Below are 18,605 nucleotides of genomic sequence, written 5' to 3' on the forward strand. Positions count from 1 at the left end.
AAAATTAAAAATTTCATTCTTTGTGATTTTAGTTAAAACTTTTCTTGGCCGGGCGTGGTGGCTCACGCCTGTAATCCCAGCACTTTGGGAGACCGAGGTGGGCGGATCACAAGGTCAAGAGATTGAGACCATCCTGGCCAACATGGTGAAACCCCATCTCTACTAAAAATAAAGAAAAAAAAAAAATTAGCTGGGCGTGGTGGCACGCGCCTGTAGTCCCAGCTACTTGGGAGGCTGAGGTAGGAGAATTGCTTGAACCTGGGAGGCGGAGGTTGCAGTGAGCCGAGATTGCACCACTGCACTGCAGCCTGCTGATAGAGCAAGAGTCCGTCTCAAAAAAAAAAAAAAAAAAAAAAAACTTTTCTCTTGGATTGTATTATCACGCAATTTCTATTAGTATACCACTGACCAAAACAGCACGCATTACATAATTTGATGTCTAGTGGCTGGGCGTGGTGGCTCACGCCTGTAATCTCAGCACTTTGGGAGGCCGAGGTGGGTGGATCACCTGAGGTCAGGAGTTCGAGACCAGCCTGGCCAACATGGTAAAACCCCATCTCTACTAAAAATACAAAAATTAGCTGGGCATGGTGGCATGCCCCTGTAATCCCAGCTACTCAGGAGGCCAAGGCAGGAGAATCGCTTGAACCTGGGAGGCGGAGGTTGCAGTGAGCTGAGATCATGTCATTGCACTCCAGCCTGGGTGACAGAGTGAGACTAACTTTTGTATTTAGTCTAATTATGGCTAATTTTTATAATCCTAGTAGAGACGGGGTTTCACCATATTGGTCAGGCTGGTCTTGAACTCCCGACCTTAGGTGATACACCTGCCTCGGCCTCCCAGACGCTGGGATTACAGCCGTGAGCCACCGCGCCCGGCCACAAAAAGATTTTTAAATTAGCTGTACGTGGTGGTGTGTGCCTGTGGCCCCAGCTACTCAGAAGGCTCAGTTAGGAGGATCACTTGAGCCCCCAGGTTCAAGGGTGCAGTGAGCCATGATCCTGCCACTGTACTCCAGCCTGGGTGACAGAGTGACACTTGGTCTTAATCAAATCAATCAATCAATCAATCAATCAAATCTGACAAAGACATACAAGAAAATAAAATTACAGAATATGTCACCGATGACCACAGATGAAATCTTTAGGAAAATATTAGCAAACCAAAGCCAGCAATATATAAAAAAGATAATATAGCATAATCAAGTGGGATTTCTGCAGGAATGTAAGATTGGTTTAATATTCTTTTTTTATTATTATTGTTTTTTTGAGACGGAGTCTTGCTCTGTCGCCCAGGCTGGAGTGCAAAGGCGCAATCTCAGCTCACTGCAACCTCTGCTGCCAGGGTTCAAGTGATTCTCCTGCCTCAGCCTCCCGAGTATCTGGGATTACAGGTGCAGACCACTGTGCCCCGCTAATTTTTGTATTTTTAGTAGAGTCAGGGCTTTGCCATGTTGGCCAGGCTGGTCTCTAACTCCTGACCTCAGATGATATACCCGCCTTGGCCTCCCAATGTGCTGGGATTACAGGAGTGAGCCACCACTCCCTTAGGTGATCCACCCACCTGATTTTTTTTTTTTTTTTTTTTTGAGACGGAGTCTCACTCTGTCGCCCAGGCTGGAGTGCAGTGGCACGATCTCAACTCACTGCAACCTCCACCTCCCGGATTCGAGTGATTCTCCTGACTCAGCTTCCCAGATAGCTGGGACTATAGGCAGGCGCCACCATGCCCAGCTAATTTTTTTTTGTATTTTTAGTAGAGATGGGGTTTCACCATGTTGGCCAGGCTGGTCTAGATATCCTGACTTTGTGATCCACCTGCCTCAGCCTCCCAAAGTGCTGGGATTACAGGCGTGAGCCACCGCCCCTGGCTCAGCCAGTTTCTTATAAAATTAAATATACCCTTACCATATATCCCAGAAATTTTACTCCTAGATAATTACTGGGAGAATTTCATTTCTACCAAGAGAAATGAAAACATCCATATAAAGGCTTGTACACAAATGTTCATAGCACCTTTACTTGCAATAAGTTGGAAACAACCCAAATGCCCATCATTAGGACAGTTATTAAACAAATCATGGCATATTCATATAATGAAATACAAGAAAAGAATACACTTTTATTAAGAGTAATAAACAAAATAACAAAATAAACTGGCCAGGCATGGTGGCTCACACTTGTATCCCAGCACTTTGGGAGGCCAAGCGGTGAGGATCACCTGAGCCCATGAGTTCAAGACCACTATCGGCAATTTAGTGAGATCCATCTCTACAAAAAATAAAATAAATTAGTCGGGCATGGTAGCATGTGCCTGTGGTCCCAGCTACTCAGGAGGCTGAGGTAGGAGGATAGCTTGAGCCCAGGAGGTTGAGGCTGCAGTGAGCTGTGTTTGTGCCACTGCCCTCCAGCCTAAGTGACAGAGGGAGACCCTGTGTCAAAAAAAAAAAAAAGAAGAAGAAATGAACTATTGATACATGCAGCAAGTATCTCAAAAGTATCAAATGAACAAAAGCTAAACATAAATTTCATAGTGTATGATTCCATTTACATCAAGTTGAACAACAAGCAGAACTAATCAATAAGGAGAGAAGTCAGATAAGGCGACAGAGCAGGGGAGGAGGGACCTTTCTAGAGTGATGACGATGTTTTATATCTTGGGTACTAGTTACATGGGTATATGCATTTACCAATACTCATTGAACTGTAGCCTTTAGATCTGTACATTGCATTGTATAGATACTATTTCTCAACAAAAAATATATCAAAAAAATCAAGTGCCAATAATTAAACATAAGAGGAGGAATTTGGGAGCCAGTGGGATATGACTTCTTATCCTGTGTTGCCTCAGGGAACCCGTTTCTCTCGCTTTGAGAGATTTCCTCACTCATAAAACCAGGATGGTCATAAACTCCCTAATAAGGTGGTTAAGATCATTTGCTGAGATGATGGAAAGCATATTAAATAAAAGCTGTTATTATCAGTCAATAAATTATTATTCAGGGTAAACATAGCTTCAAGCCACTCTCTGCCCTGGTTGCCCTTCCCCAGATGTGATCCAGTCAGATGATAATGATGATGACGATGATTATTATTGTTATTTTGAGACACGGTCTCACTCTATCACACAAGCTGGAGTGCACTGGTGCGATCTCAGCTCACTACAACCTGAGCCTCCAGAGGTCAAGTGATTCTCCAGTTTTAGCCTCCCAAAATGCTGGGATTATGGGTGTTAGCCACCCCACCTGGCAATCCAGTCAGTTTATTTTGTTATTTATTTATTTATTTTTTGAGATGGAGTCTTGCTCTGCCACCTAGGCTGGAGAGCAGTGGCATGATCTCGGCTCACTGCAACCTCCGCCTCCTGGCTTCAAGCCATCCTCCTGCCTCAGCCTCCCGAGTAGCTGGGATTACAGGCATGCCCCACCACACCTGGCTAATTTTTGTATTTTTAGTAGAGATGGGGTTTCACCATGTTGGCCAGGCTGGTCTCGAACTCCTGACCTCAGGTGATCCGCCCATCTCGGCCTCCCAAATTGCTAGGATTACAGGTGTGAGCCACTGTGCCCCGCCCAATCCAGCCAGTTTTAAGCTTGCCCTAACAGTGCTCCAAGTATTAACAGAATTGTGCAGGCCACAATAGGCAGTGCTTCCTCCCACAGACCTGGCTTGATCTTTCCATTACAGCAACCCGAGACTGCAGTAACACACAGTGCTCCAGTTACCAGAGGGGCATAACTGGTTCCATCTGCCCAGCATCTTGGGCGATCCTATCTCCCCAACTTTTGGTTCAAGGGATTCAGGAGGAGGTAACCCCACTCTTGAGCCTGGCCAATTAGGGCACTGCTTTCCCTGGGCCACAGGGACTGTGCTGGGATGGGGATGCGATGCAGGGTGGACCACTGGATTCAGCCTGGGAATTTGGTGGGAAATCCGGGATGAAGCGCCCGTCTGTGCCCTGGGGTCACTAGGCAGGTAACTAATACCCTCAAATGTGCCCCATGAGAGCAGGGATCTTTGTTCTGTTGACTACTGAGTCATGCCTCTTAGGACAGTTCCTGGCACACAGCAGGCACTAAATAAAGATTTGTTGAGTGAATGAATTACTCAGCCTCCTAATGGACTGAAGCACAGCCACACCCCAGAAAACGATCCCCACCTCTACTCTCCTCCCAGGCCTGGAGAGACCAACTCAACTTGGTATAGAGGACACTCAGGAGTTTCTAAGGCTCAGAGGAAGAAATTAACAGAGAAGCTAGGGCCGAGCGCAGTGGCTCACGCCTGTAATCCCAGCACTTTGGAAGGCCAAGGCAGACAGATTACTTGAGGTCAGGAGTTCAAGATCTCCCTGGCCAACATGGTGAAACCCCGTGTCTACTAAAAATACAAAAATTAGCCAGGCGTGGTGGCGGGCGCCTGTAGTCACAGCTACTCAGGAGGCTGAAGCAGGAGAATCACTTGAACCCAGGAGGCAGAGGTTGTAGTGAGCCAAGATCGCGCCACTGCACTCCAGCCTGGGCGACAGAGCAAGACTCCGTCTCAAAATTAAAAAAAAAAGATTTCAGAACAACTTTAGTGCTTCTGATTACCAGTGCTACTTTATATTATTCTCTACTGTCTTAGTAATTCCACCCTCCCCACCTCCATTAGAGTTTAGAAGCCGATACTCACCACTGCAACCTCCCATACACCAAGGAGTGGGAGGTGACCCGGTTGTGGTAAGCTGGCAGTGAGGGGAGTTTCCTGGGGGCTTCTGGAAAAGGATTTTCCTCCTTGAGGCGTTACCCTCATTTACCTGACCACCCGCCCCTCCATACACACACGCACAGACTTCCTCCCTTATGAAACATAAAGGCACAATGCCTGGAGCCGCCACAGACCTACTGAGGCCATGAGGACTGCCTGAGCACCAACACGGCAGAGACGGAGTCCTCAGGTTCCCAATGACACCACTGAGCCACCAAACCAACCACGAAGAGGCCTTACTGAAAAGCCAGCAAAAAACACCCTTTTGATTTAAGGTTTGATTGACATTTACTGGCTGGGTTTTCAATTAATTACAGATGAGCACAAACTAATACAGAGATACAGCGGGGTCAATGACCGAGATGGCCTCTGGTGCTTTCTCAAGCAGGCGCCATCCCCAGGCTGACACGGGCGCCCTCTCCTGTCCACTTGGCATATTGCTTGTGGCCAGGGCAAGTAGATTCCCTGGGATGCACTCAGGTTGCAAATCAGCCAGCCCTCTACACAGGGGCTTCTGAAAAAGATCCCTGTTCAGAAATCGGCCAGAAGATTTAGCCATGAGTACATGAGCAAATTCCAGCAAATGCCTCTGCATAATGAAGGGTGGGACTAAAAAAGGAGCAGCGAGACTAAATGCAGCCAATGACACACTTCTTCCATCTGAGACTGTGTGCCTTAGGTCTTTGCCAGCTGTGACAGCCACAAACAAAGAATGTCAAAGCCGGCTGGGAGCGGTGGCTCATGCCTGTAATCCCAGCACTTTGGGAGGCTGAGGTGGGCAGATCACCTGAGGTCAGGAGTTCGAGACCAGCCTGGCCAATATGGTGAAACCCTATCTCCACTAATAATACAAAAACAAATTAGCTGGGCATAATGGCACACCCCTGTAATCCCAGCTACTTGGGAGGCTGAGGCAGGAGAATTGCTTGAACCTGGGAGGTGGAGGTTGCAGTGAGCCGAGATTGCACCACTGCACTACACCCTGGGCGACAGAGTGAGACTCCGTCTTGGGGAAAAAAACAAAAACAAAACAAAATTAGCCGGGCGTGGTGGCAGAAGCCTGTAATCCCAGCTGCTCGGGAGGCTGAAACAGGATAATCACTTGAACCTGGGAGGTGGAGGTTGTAGTGAGCCGAGATTGTGCCACTACTCTCCAGCCTGGGCGACAGAGCGAGACTCTGTCTCAAAAAAAAAAAAAAAAAAAAATTCAAAGCCAGACTCTCACAGAGGGTTTCACCAAGAGTTTCCAAATTTATTTAATAATGTCTGCATAGGAAAATGTTTTCAGTGAGAGCAAAAATATTTGGGGGGGGGGGCATGAATAAATAAGTTTATTTTAAAAATTTTTACATGTTCGTTTCATCCCTCTAATTTTTGTGTATGTTTTTAAATGCATATAATATAACCATACTATTATATGTTAGCGCTATACATGACTGCTAAATATTTTCATTTATTTATGTTTTTTTTTTTTTTTTTTGAGACAGGGTCTTGCTCTGTTGCCCAGGCTGGAGTGCAATGGTGCGATCTTGGCACACCGCAACCTCCACCTCCCGGGTTCAAGTGATTCTCTTGCCTCAGTCTCCCAAGTAGCTGAGATTACAGGCATGCGCCACCACGCCCAGCTAATTTTTTGTATTTTTAGTAGAGACGGGGTTTCTCCATGTTGTTCAGGTTGGTCTCGAACTCCCCACCTCAGGGGATCCACTCGCCTTGGACTCGCAAAGTGCTGGGATTACAGGCGTGAGCCACCGTGCCCGGCTGACTGCTAAATAATTTTACATATGTGTACACACATGCATACATATATGCTAGGGAAGGAACCTCAGAATTGTTTCCTTGATAGGAGAAAATAATAATAAATGTTTGGAGGTCACCAGCAGCAGCCTGGCTGCCATATAATATAACTGATGTGACACTCTGGTGATTATAAATAGACTCCAGCAAAGTGATTTTCAAACACTGGTGCGCGTGAGAATGCACTCTAGAGACTGCTAAAAATAAACACGTCCACCCCTTCCCCACGTCCACCAAATGAGGACCTGCAGGTAGCACTCCTGGGCATCTACTGGAAGCGCCCCACAAAGCTCACTAGTTTTCCTCCATATTGTGCACCTTTCAGCTCCCCAATCCTCTTGGCAGTTGTGTTTAATCTGGTGGTTAGTTAGCCCTTCTATTGAGAGCTGAACACCAACTGTTGTAGCTGTCCTTTCTAGAAGTTTTGTTTAATTCTTTTTCCAGCTTCCTGGCAATTTTTCATTTTACTTGTGTTTTAATATCCTTCTCTTTTATCCTTTTAACAGATAAGCTTAGGTATTTTATATCCACATTTGATAATTCCACGTTTGCAGGTTGTGACCTGCCATGTTTTTCTGCTGGCTCTCACTCATGGTGGCTGCTTTTTTTCATGTGGTGTGTATATATATATCGATATATATTTTTATATATATATATATTTTTAGTATTTTTAGCAGAGATGGGGTTTCTCCATGTTGGTCAGGTTGGTCTGATATATATATGAGATATATATATATCTCATATATATAGATATATATCTCATATATATGATATATATGAGTATATATAATATATATCATGATATATATCAGTATATATGATATATATCATATGTATATTGATATATGATATATATCACATATATCATATAGACATATATGATATATCGATATATGAGATATATATCTATATATCTCATATATTGATATATGAGATATATATCTATATATATCATACATATATATGATATATATGTATATATATTTTTTTTACTGTGAGCTTGTATGTGCTGGAACTCTGTCTGAAGGATTTCTCCAAGGCCTGGGCAGAGAGAGCACAGGCAGGAAGAGTTTATGTTTGCCTTTTCCAGGTGCTTAGACACAATTAGGTACCCCTAGGGGTTCACTCTCAGCCTGCAACTTCCAGGACCTTTCAAAGAGGCTCCAAGCCCACATGAGGGACAGTCAGTGGCTACAAATTCTCAGAGGAGAATGTATCAGTCTCTACCTAGGGCAAAGGCTTGTGTGCCTTCAGAAGGAGGTTTTTTTCTAGTTCACCAGGTACCTTGCCGGAGACCTGGTTCTACACAAGGCTGTTGCCTGCCCAATTCCCCCACAGCATAGTCCCCATCCCCCAGGCCAAGTGATATGGTGTGGCTGTGTCCCCACCCAAATCTCATCTTATATTCACACGTCTCACTAAAAATACAAAAAATTAGCCAGGCATGGTGGCACATGCCTGTAATCTCAGCTACCTGGGAGGCTGAGACAGGAGAATCACTTGAACCCAGGAGGCGGAGGTTGCAGTGAGCTGAGATCACGCCATTGCACTCCAGCCTGGGCAACAAGAGCGAAACTCTGTCTCAAAAAATAAATAAATAAAATGAATAAATAAGTAAATAAACATGTACAGAGTACTTCAGGGCCAGGTACAGTCCTATGTTTTATGGATCTTAATATCCACATAACAACCCAATTACAAGCATAAAACTGAGGCCCAGAGAGGTTAAATAACTCTCTCTGGGGTCACACAGAAAGTGGCAGAGCGGGGACAGATAAGCAGGCAGCCTGGTTCCAGGCCGGGCTGTAAACAGTAAACAGTAAACACTGTTTACTGAATGGTGCTGAGGGAACATCAGACCTATGAGGTAAGTGCTATTCGGTACAGAAAGGCAGAGGGACTCATGCAGGACACATACCACGTAAACAGCAGGGCAAGGATCTGAGTGCATGAAGTCTTTATCTAGACGCAGAGGTTCTGGCACTTGGGCAGTAATGACAAGAAGGGATTCCGGCTGGGTGCGGTGGCTCACGCCTGTAATCCCAGCATTTTGGGAGGCCACAGCGGGCGGATCACTTGAGGTCAGGAGTTGGAGACCAGCCTGACCAACATGGTGAAACCCCATCTCTACTAAAAATACAAAAATTAGCTGGGCGTGGTGGCGGGCGCCTGTAGTCCCAGCTACTCAGGAAGGTAAAAACCTGGGCAACAAAGTTAGACTCCATCTCAAAAAAAACAAAGGGCCGGGCACAGTGGCTCACGCCTGTAATCCCAGCACTTTGGGAGGCTGAGGCGGGTGGATCACGAGGTCAGGAGATCGAGACCATCCTGGCTAAGATGGTGAAACCCCGTCTCTACTAAAAATACAAAAAATATTAGCCGGGCGTGGTGGCGGGCGCCTGTAGTCCCAGCTACTCGGGAGGCTGAGGCAGGAGAATGGCATGAACCCGGGAGGCGGACCTTGCAATGAGCCGAAATTGTGCCACTACACTCCAGCCTGGGCGACAGAGCGAGACTCCGTCTCAAAAAAAAAAAAAACGGATTCCATGTATACCCCCTGTAGCCTGTAGTAGCAACCAGACGGGCAGGTCCCGGGCCAGGGCTCGCCTATCCACTATCCTGCTGCATCCTCACAAGAATCCTGGGAGATAAGTTCTATTATTATCCCATTTGATAAATATGGAAATGGAGGCTCATACAGGTCAAGCTGCCTGCTCAAAGTCACACGGCTAATAATTGGCAGTGCCAAGATCTAAAGCCAAGAGTGCCTACTCTGTGGCAGACTGTGCCATCAGGGACCCCTTCGTATCACACCCTGTGCAGTTCTTTCCCACGCTCACTGTGGTCTGTGCCTGGAGCTGCTTTGACCAATAGTGTGGTGGAAATGACGCTGGAAGGTTCCAAGCCTTGCCCTTAAATAACCTGCAGCTTCTGCTTCTTCCCGCATGAAAATCTGGCTGTTGGGGAGTCCTGAGCAGCCATGTGAGATATTCAGCTACCCTGCAGGAGAGACCACGTGGAGAAGAGAGACCCAGAGGCTACACTGAGAGGGAACCAACTCCCCAGTCCCAGCGCCAGTTCCAGATGACTCCAGCCCAGCCACCTCCGCCTGCACCTGGATGAGAGCCCGCCAAGCAGCAACCAGCAAAAGAACTGTCTGGCTGAGCCCAGGCAAGCCACAAAGGTAACAGAAACTAAAAGTGAATGGGTTTTTTGTTTGTTTGTCTTTTTGAGACAGGGTCTTGCTCTGTTGCCCAGGCTGGAGTGCTGTGGCACGATCTTGGCTCACTGCAGCCTCCACCTCTCTCGGGTTCAAGTGATTCTCCTGCCTCAGCCTCCCGAGAAGCTGGGACCACAGGCACCCGCTAAATTTTTGTATTTTCAGTAAAAAAAAAAAAAAAGGGTTTTGCCATGTTGCCCAGGCTGGTCGCGAACTCCTGGCCTGAAGTGATCCACCCACCTCAACCTCCCAAAGTGCTGAGATTACAGGCATGAGCTACTGCACCTGGCTAAGAGTTACTATGTTAAGCCAGCAAGCTTTGGATCACATGTAGAAAAACAAAACTTTTTCTATGTAGAAAAAGAAACTGAAACCAAGTCCATGGCCTAAATTCATAAGAATGGCCACAGAGCTGAGCACTTCTGAAAAAATGACCTCAGCAACCTGAATGAATGATCGTGGTGTATCCATTTCCCATGGCCACTATAACAAACTACCACAAATGCAGTGGCTTAAAACAACACAAATTTATTATTATTATTATTTGAGACAGAGTCTTGCTCTGTCACCCAGGCTGCAGTGCAGTGGTGCGGTCACAGCTCACTGCAGCCTCATTCTCCTGGGCTCAAGCAATCCTGCTGCAGTCTCCTGAGTGGCTAAAACTATAAGCATGCATCACCATGCCCCAATAATTGTTTGTCATTTTTAGTAGAGACAAGGTCTCACTTTGTTGCCCAGACTGGTCTTGAACCCCTGGGTTCAAGTGATCCTCCTGCCTCGACCTTCTAAAGTGCTGGGATAACAGGCATGAACCACCGCACCTGCCCTAAATTTATTATTTTACAGTTCCAGAAGTCAGAAGTCTGAAATGGGGGCCAGGTGTGGTGGCTCACGCCTGTAATCCCAGCACTTTGGGAGGCCAAGGCGGGTGGATCACCTGAGGTCAGGAGTTGAAGACCAGCTGGTCAACATGGTGAAACCCCCGTCTCTACTGAAAATACAAAAATTAGCCAGGCATGGTGGCAGGCGCCTATAATCCCAGCTGCTCAGGAGGCCAAGGCAGGAGAATCTCTTGAACCCGGGATGCAGAGGTTGCAGGAAGCTGAGATCACGCCACTGTAATCCAGCCTGGGCGACCGTGTGAGACCCCCTCTCAAAAAACAAAACAAAACAAAAAACTGGGCGCGGTGGCTCACGCCTGTAATCCCAGCACTTTGGGAGGCCAAGGCAGGTGGATCACCTGAGGTCAGGAGTTCAAGACCAGCCTAGCCAACATGGTGAAACCCTATCTCTACTAAAAATACAAAAAATTAGCCAGGTGTGGTGGCGGGTGCCTGTAATCCCAGCTACTCGGGGGACTGAGGCAGGAGAATCGCTTGAACCCAGGAGGCAGAGATTGCAGTGAGTTGAGATCGTGCCACTGCACTGCAATCTGGGTAACAAAAGTGAAACTCCATCCCCCGCCCCCCAAAAAAAGTCCAAAATGACTTTCACTAGGCTAATCTCAAGGTGTCCGCAGGGCTGTGTTCCTTTCTGAAGTCTCCAATGGAGAATCCATCTCCTCGGCTTTTCCAGCTTCCAGAGGCTGCCCACATTCCTTGGCTCATGCCTCCCTTCCTCCATCTTCAAGGTCAGCGGGGCAGCATCCCTCAAATCATTCCCTCTCCTGCCTCCGTCTTTCCCTTATAAGGTGATCACACTGACCTGACCTGCATAATTCAGGATCATCTCCCCATCCCCAAATCCTTCACTTGATCACATCTGCAAAGTCACCTTTGCTGTACATGGTAACATATTCAACAGGTTCTTGGGATAAGGATGTGCACATCTTTGGGGGACCAGTCACTACTGCCTACTATGTGTGATAAACCAGAAAAAGGACCAGTGCACTCCAAAGGAATAAACACAGATGAGCTGGAATTTTCCCACTGCCCAGAGATAACTCACAGCCTCCCTGGGAGCACCAAAAGTGCACTTTGCAGGCATGGCCTCAACCTGCCTAGCATCACCAACCTCCTTTACTTTTGGGTTAAAATAATTTAAACAAAGGAATTCTGTGTTTAAAAAGATCTTTGCCTCCCCAGCAGGGTGCATCATCGATGATTTATGCTTCTAGCATGTACTGTTCTCTCCTCAGGCAGTCACAGCTACTGCTCCAGCCTCTCCTGTGAGACAGCTGGGCGCAGCCTGCTGAGTCAAAAGTATCTCAGCCAAAGGTACAGATACTGGATTTATTGGTCAGCTCAGGAAGCCTGACCTGAGAGAACGCAGGGCCACCAGTGCACCCTGGGAAATTCCAATCGCCATGGCTGGGGGCCAGAGCAAAGGGCAATTAGCAGTGTGAAGTCACTAATGATGTAATTAAAAGGTGTAAATGTAAGAAGCCAGTACATTGCAATATCCGGTAGCATCTCCAACTCGACCTGTCCCTAACGGAGCTCCAGGTCTTTCTGTCCAACCTGCACCTCCTCCAGTCAGCTGTCTCACACCCAATCCATGGGAAATCCTGCTGGCTCTACCTTGTAAACAAATCTACTGGTTATTCATTACTAAGAGGAAAAGGAAAGGTTCTTGACATGGTTACGCCTTAACCAAGCGATCCAAATTACCATCACAAATGACGGAACAAATAGACCTCAGGAGCCCCCTGAAGGGATGTCCTTAGGAGGCACCTCGAGTCTGTGGTGTTCCCGCCAAACATGTTCAACATGAATCCAGTCAGGGGAAGCAATCAGGAGACTCCAGACAGCGGGACACACTATCCATCAGAGGACTGGCTCCAATGTCAATGTCATAAAAAACAAGGGCAGGGATACTATTCTAGAGCAGGGTCAGCAAACTCTTCCTGTAAAGGGGCAGAGAGTAAATATTTTAGATTTTGAGGCCAGGCGTGGTGGCTCACGCCTGTAATCCTGAAACTGCCTTTGCAAAATTATGACTGACACAGTGAAAGAGATCTAACTTGACTGACTCCATCTTACTTCCAACCTCCAAGCTGTCCTTGTTCATTCCTGAGTGAAGGCTGAACTAACTTTGGGAAAAACTTAGTTTATAGTTTAAACAAACATGGTAACAGCCCTTTCCCAAAGCAGACCTCCTTCTTGCCTGGTGACTAGATTGCCTTTGTAGGACTAACATTAGCCACAAGATTAGAAATTATGGTTTAGGAGTCATGCAGCTGGAGGATACAAGATTCTGACCCTCCCTAAACTGCTCCTAAGATCAGTGCTTGAGATATTCTGCAGACTCTGCACTTGATGGATCACCTGGCCCCACCCAGATCAATAAATTGGCTCATCTGATCTTGTGCCCGCCCTCCCCCTCCCCCGCCGCCACCCAGGAACTAACTGAGCACAAGACAGCTCTGACTCCCTATGATTTCATCTCTGACCAATCAGCACTCCTGGCTCACTGGCTTCCCCTCACCCACCAAGTTATCCTTAAAAACTCTGCTCCCCGGGCCAGGTGCGGTGGCTCATGCCTGTAATCCCAGCACTTTGGGAGGCCAAGGCGGGCAGATCTCCTGAGGTTGGGAGTTAGAGACCAGCCTGACCAACACGGAGAAACCCCACCTCTACTTAAAATACAAAATTAGCCAGGAGTGGTGGCGCATGCCTGTAATCCCAGCTACTCGGGAGGCCGAGGCAGGAGAATCACTTGAACCTGGGAGGCGGAGGTTGTGGTGAGCCAAGATCACACCATTGCACTCCAGCCTGGGTGTCGGAGTGAGACTCTGTCTCAAAAAAAAAAAAAGTAATAATAATAATAAAATAAAACAGAACTCTGATATTGTCCCTCTGCTGCACAGAACCCTCCAGTAAGTCCTGTTCCACTCAGAGTAAAGCCAAGGCATTTGCAGTGACCCACAGGCCCCATACAAACTGTCCCCCTTTCCCGTCATCAGTTTCCTCTGTCCTGTGTGCCAGGCACGCTCATGCCTCAGGTCCTGTGTGCATGTGGGATCCTCTGGACTGGAACGTCTCTTCCCCCAGATACCAACGCTGCTCATTCCCTCCCTCCTTTGCATATTTTCAGTGAGTTCTCCCTGATAATCCTATCTAGGCTTATAGCCTTCCTTTAAATACTCCTTGTTCTACAACCCTGATTTTTTTCCTAGAGCAATTATTGCTATCTAATATACTTCATCTTTTAACTGTTTTTTGAGATGGAGTCTCACTCTGTCACCCAGGCTGGAGTGCAGTGGTGCAATCTCCGCTCACTGCAACCTCTGCCTCTTGGGTTCAAGCGATTCTCCTGCCTCAGCTTCCCGAGTAGCTGGGATTACAGGCATGCACCACGTCTGGCTAATTTTGTATTTTTAGTAGAGACGGGGTTTCTCCATGTTGGTCAGGCTGGTCTCTAATTCCCGACCTCAGGTGATCCGCCCGCCTCAGCCTCCCAAAGTGCTGGGATTATAGGTGGGAGGCACCACGCCCGGCACAGAAGCCTATTTATTTATTTATTTATTGAGACAGAGTCTCGCTCTGTCACCCAAGCTGGAGTGTAGTGGCGTGATCTTGGCTCACTGCAACCTCTGCCTCCCGGGTTCAAGCAATTCTCCTACCTCAGCCTCCCAAGTAGCTGGGACTACAGGTGTGTGCCACCACACCTGCCTAATTTTGTATGTTGAGTAGAGACAGGGTTTCACCATGTTGTCCGGGCTGGTCTTGAACTCCTGACCTCATGATCCACCCACCTCCGCCTTCCAAAGTGCTGGGATTACAGTCAGGAACCACTGCGCCCAGCCCCAGAAGCCATTTTCTAAACCACAATGCTAAGAATGTCACAGTGTTTGGAAGACAGGCAGAGACAGGAAACAAACTGGGTCTAGGAATTCAGTGTCCAAAGTCTCGCCTCTGGCACAAATCTCTGCGTATGACCTGAGCAATTAACTGCTGCCCTCAAGGCCTCCATTTTCCCTTCTATAAACCAGAGGAAGTCATTCCTCTTTCCGGACATGGGGACAAAACAGTTGTGGGGGTCAAATGAGATGGCTAACAGGAAAGCACTTTGGTAACTGTGAAATCTAATACTTTCCCATTCTAAGAGCTGCAGCCCCAACAAAGACCCCACCAAACACCGAACAACCAAGAATTCTGGGCCCTTGAAAGCAAACTTTAAGCATCCAAACTTACAGAGGGGGAAAAATGGTGCACTCCCTTAACCATGTGGGCTTTGTGTGTGCTCTTCCCTCTGCCCCAGTACTTTCGTTGCTCCTTGTCCCGGTGTTGTCCTCACCCTTCAGGTCCCAATTCAGATGTCTCCTCTGCCAGGAAGCCCTCCCTGAACCCCATGCCACGTCAGGTGCCCAGTGGGCTCCCCCATCTCAGCTCTGCCCACTGTTGGGAGATACATCTGTCCCCCGCAGGACTAGGAATTCCTTGAGGGCACAGTTTGGTGCTGGTTTGGTCCCTGCTGTTTCGCCAGCATTGCCAGCACAAGGCCTGGCACAGGGCAGAGGCTCACAAAATACCAGCTAAAGGAAGTAATGAATGGATGGAGGGATGAATGGTGTGTAACCGCCCAAGGGGTTCACCTTGCCCACTGCCTAGACAGAGCTGATTCATCAAGACAGGAGAACTGCAAGACAAAGAGTAATTCACGCAGAGCTGGCTGTGCGGGAGTGTTTTTTGTTTGTTTGTTTGAGACAGTCTTGCTCTGTTGTCCAGACTGGAGGGCAGTGACACAATCTCGGCTCACTGCAACCTCTGCCTCCCAAGTTCAAGCAATTCTCCTGCCTCAGCCTCCTGAGTAGATGAGATTACAGATGTGCGCCACCACACCCGGCTAATTTTTGTATTTTTAGTAGACACGGGGTTTCACCATGTTGGTCAGGCTGGTCTTGAACTCCTGACCTCATGATCCACCCACCTCGGCCTCCCAAAGTGCAGGAATTACAGGCGTGAGCCACCGCACCCAGCCAGGAATCTTACTATTACTCAAATCAGTCTCCCTGAGCATTCAGGGAGATTTTATTTTTATTTTATTTTTTATTTTATTTTTTTTTTGAGGTGGAGTTTCACTCTTTCGCCTGGGCTGGAGTGAAGTGACGCAATCTTGGCTCACTGCAACCTCCATCCCCAGGTTCAAGCGATTCTCATGCCCCAGCCTCCCGAGTAGCTGGGATTATAGGCGCCTGCCACCAAGCCCGCCTAACTTTTTTATTTTTAGTAGAGACGGGGTTTCCCCATGTTGGTCAGGCTGGTCACAAACTCCTGACCTCAGGTGATCCACCTCCCTCAGCCTTCCAAAGTGCTAGGATTACAGGCGCGAGCCAATGGGCCCAGCTGGAGCAGAGTTTTTTTGTTTTTTGTTTTTGTTTTTGTTTTGAGATGGAGTCTCACTCTGTCACCCAGGCTGGAGTGTAGTGGCGCGATCTCGGTGGAGCAGAGTTTTTAAGGATAACTTGATGGGTGAGGGGAAGTCAGTGAGCCAGGAGGGCTGATTGGTCAGAGATGAAATCATAGGGGGTCGGAGCTGTCTTCTTGCGCTCAGTCAGTTCCTGGGTTGGGGGGGCCACAAGATCAGATAAGCCAGTTTATTGATCTGGGTAAGGCCAGCTGATCCATCAAGTGCAGGGTCTGTGAAATATCTCAAGCACTGATCTTAGGAGCAGTTTAGGGAGCGTCAGAATCTTGTATCCTCCAGCTGCATGACTCCTAAACCATAATTTCTAATCTTGTGGCTAATGTTAGTCCTACAAAGGCAATCTAAGTCGCCAGACAAGAAGGAGGTCTGCTTTGGGAAAGGGCTGTTACCATGTTTGTTTAAACTATAAACTACAAACTAAATCTCTCCCAAAGTTAGTTCAGCCTTCGCCCAGGAATGAACAAGGATAGCTTGGAGGTTAGAAGCAAGATGGAGTCAGTTAAGTTAGATCTGTTTCACTGTGTCAGTCATAATTTTACAAAGGCGGTTTCAGTGGTTCTCTGACCCAGCCAATTATGCTAAATTCCCTTATTTTATGTCCCATGTAGCACACAGATCACCTTTTTTTTTTTTTTTTTTTTTTTTTGAGACGGAGTCTTGCTCTGTCACCCAGGCTGGAGTGCATGCAGTGGCACAATCTCGGCTCACTGCAAGCTCCGCCTCCTGGGTTCACGCCATTCTCCTGCCTCAGCCTCCTGAGTAGCTGGGACCACAGGCGCCCGCCACCACGCCCGGCTAATTTTTTGTATTTTTAGTAGAGATGGCGTTTCACCGTGTTAGCCAGGATGGTCTCCATCTCATGACCTCGTGATCTGCCCACCTCGGCCTCCCAAAGTGCTGGGATTACAGGCGTGAGCCACCACGCCCGGCAAGATCACCTTTTTAAAGTAGTTTATATTTTGGGTGTTTACTATGCCCTTTATTTCTATTTATTATTTTTTGAGACAGTCTTGCTGTGTCGCCCAGGCTGGAGTGCAATGGCACAATCTAGGCTCATTGCAGCCTCCACCGGGTTCAAGTGATTCCCCTGCCTCAGCCTCCCAAGTAGCTGGGATTACAGGTGTGCGCCACCACACCCAGCTAATTCTTGTATTTTTAGTACAGACGGGGTTTCACTATGTTGGCCAGGCTGGTCTCGAACTCCTGGCCTCATGTGATCCGCCCGCCTCGGCCTCCCAAAGTGCTGGTATTACAGGTGTGAGCCACCGCGCCGGATCTTACTATGCCCTTTAGATCTGAGCTCAGGCGGCCCCCTCTAGGCAGCCCTGCTGGCCTCAGGTCCCTGGGTCAGCCAGCTCCTCTGAGCTCCGGGGCTCCCACTTTCCCAACCACTCTGGGGTGACAGTGATGGATCAGGAGTGTATCTCCCAGTGCTGAGCAAAAAGGCCGCATAGTCTGTCAACCGAATGAAAGGACGGCGTATGAGCGCATTAATGAGTACACAGATGAATGTCCTCTCTGGTTCAAAGTCCTTTTCCAGATTCCCAGGCCATGCCTCCAGAACCCAGACTTCACCCCCGAACCATGCCCCTAATCCAGACTTATTGACTATAGTAAAACTGAGGAACGTCGACGTCCTAAACGGAGGGTATACAAGCACCTCCTAGATCAGTGGGGAAATTGAGGCACACGGTGCCGCTTTTGAAATGAAGTTGCCCAAGGACGGCCGGGCAAAGGATCCCGTCCGGTTTCTCCTCAGCCCCTCCCCTAGCTCCTCTATCCTGGAAAGCCCCGTCCAAATTTCTCCCATCCCTCACACTATTGGTTTAACAGGGCATCAGTCTCCAAGCGCTCTCTTCCTTTATTGGTTGGCATTTCCTACTCGCGCGGTGGCGCCTTGACCCGCCCCTTACGCCACGCCCCACCCTCACTATTGGGCCACCCGCACGCCCCTCTATCAGAAGCCCCCCACTATTGGCCACTGGACTTTGCCGGTTCGGGCTGTGATTGGTCGTAGACAGAAGTCCATCCCCTGAGCAACCACTTGACAGGGGTTGGAGAAAGGAAAAAGGTTGGAGGGAATTCGGGTCAGACTCACGTTGAGCCGGCGGGAGGCAGATATAGGTCTTGAAGAACTCGCTTCGGCGGGCGGCCTCCTTAATACGGTTGGCAAGCGGCTTGCTGACCTGCCGGATGCCCAAGTATAGCAGCTTCGCCATAGGGAACGCGCCCACCACCATCTTGGCGGTCTCACAGGGCACGCGCAACCCTGCTGACTGGGCGGGGCGCCTCAACCTCTTCACTCCTCCCCCGCCCTCTCGTGGCCATGCGTGCGTCAGTACGTATGTACGTACGCTCGAGGGAAACTTCAGAGGCACATCCTGACGTCACCCCGTCGACGCTGACGTGCCGACGTCCGTTCGCTGAATATGCAAATATACACGGAAGTGAGGCGGGTCGGGGTGGTGCCGTT

At 48.3% G+C, this 18,605-nt stretch overlaps 1 protein-coding gene across 2 annotated transcripts in view; it reads right to left on the bottom strand.

Moving 5' to 3' along the window:
* The window catches only part of OPA3 (outer mitochondrial membrane lipid metabolism regulator OPA3), a 58,288-nt gene extending 39,683 nt beyond the window's left edge, over positions 1–18,605 (bottom strand). The window contains exon 1 of one of the 2 annotated variants that reach the window (XM_054463701.2): positions 18,231–18,463. In XM_054463701.2, coding sequence (XP_054319676.1) covers positions 18,231–18,372 — 142 coding nt within the window. In that variant the 5' untranslated portion in view covers positions 18,373–18,463. Of the gene's footprint in view, positions 1–18,230 lie in introns of both variants that reach the window. The other variant, XM_054463703.2, reaches the window with a different exon arrangement.

The sequence above is a fragment of the Pongo pygmaeus genome, chromosome 20 (genome assembly GCF_028885625.2).
Source record: "Pongo pygmaeus isolate AG05252 chromosome 20, NHGRI_mPonPyg2-v2.0_pri, whole genome shotgun sequence".
NCBI lineage: Eukaryota > Metazoa > Chordata > Mammalia > Primates > Hominidae > Pongo > Pongo pygmaeus.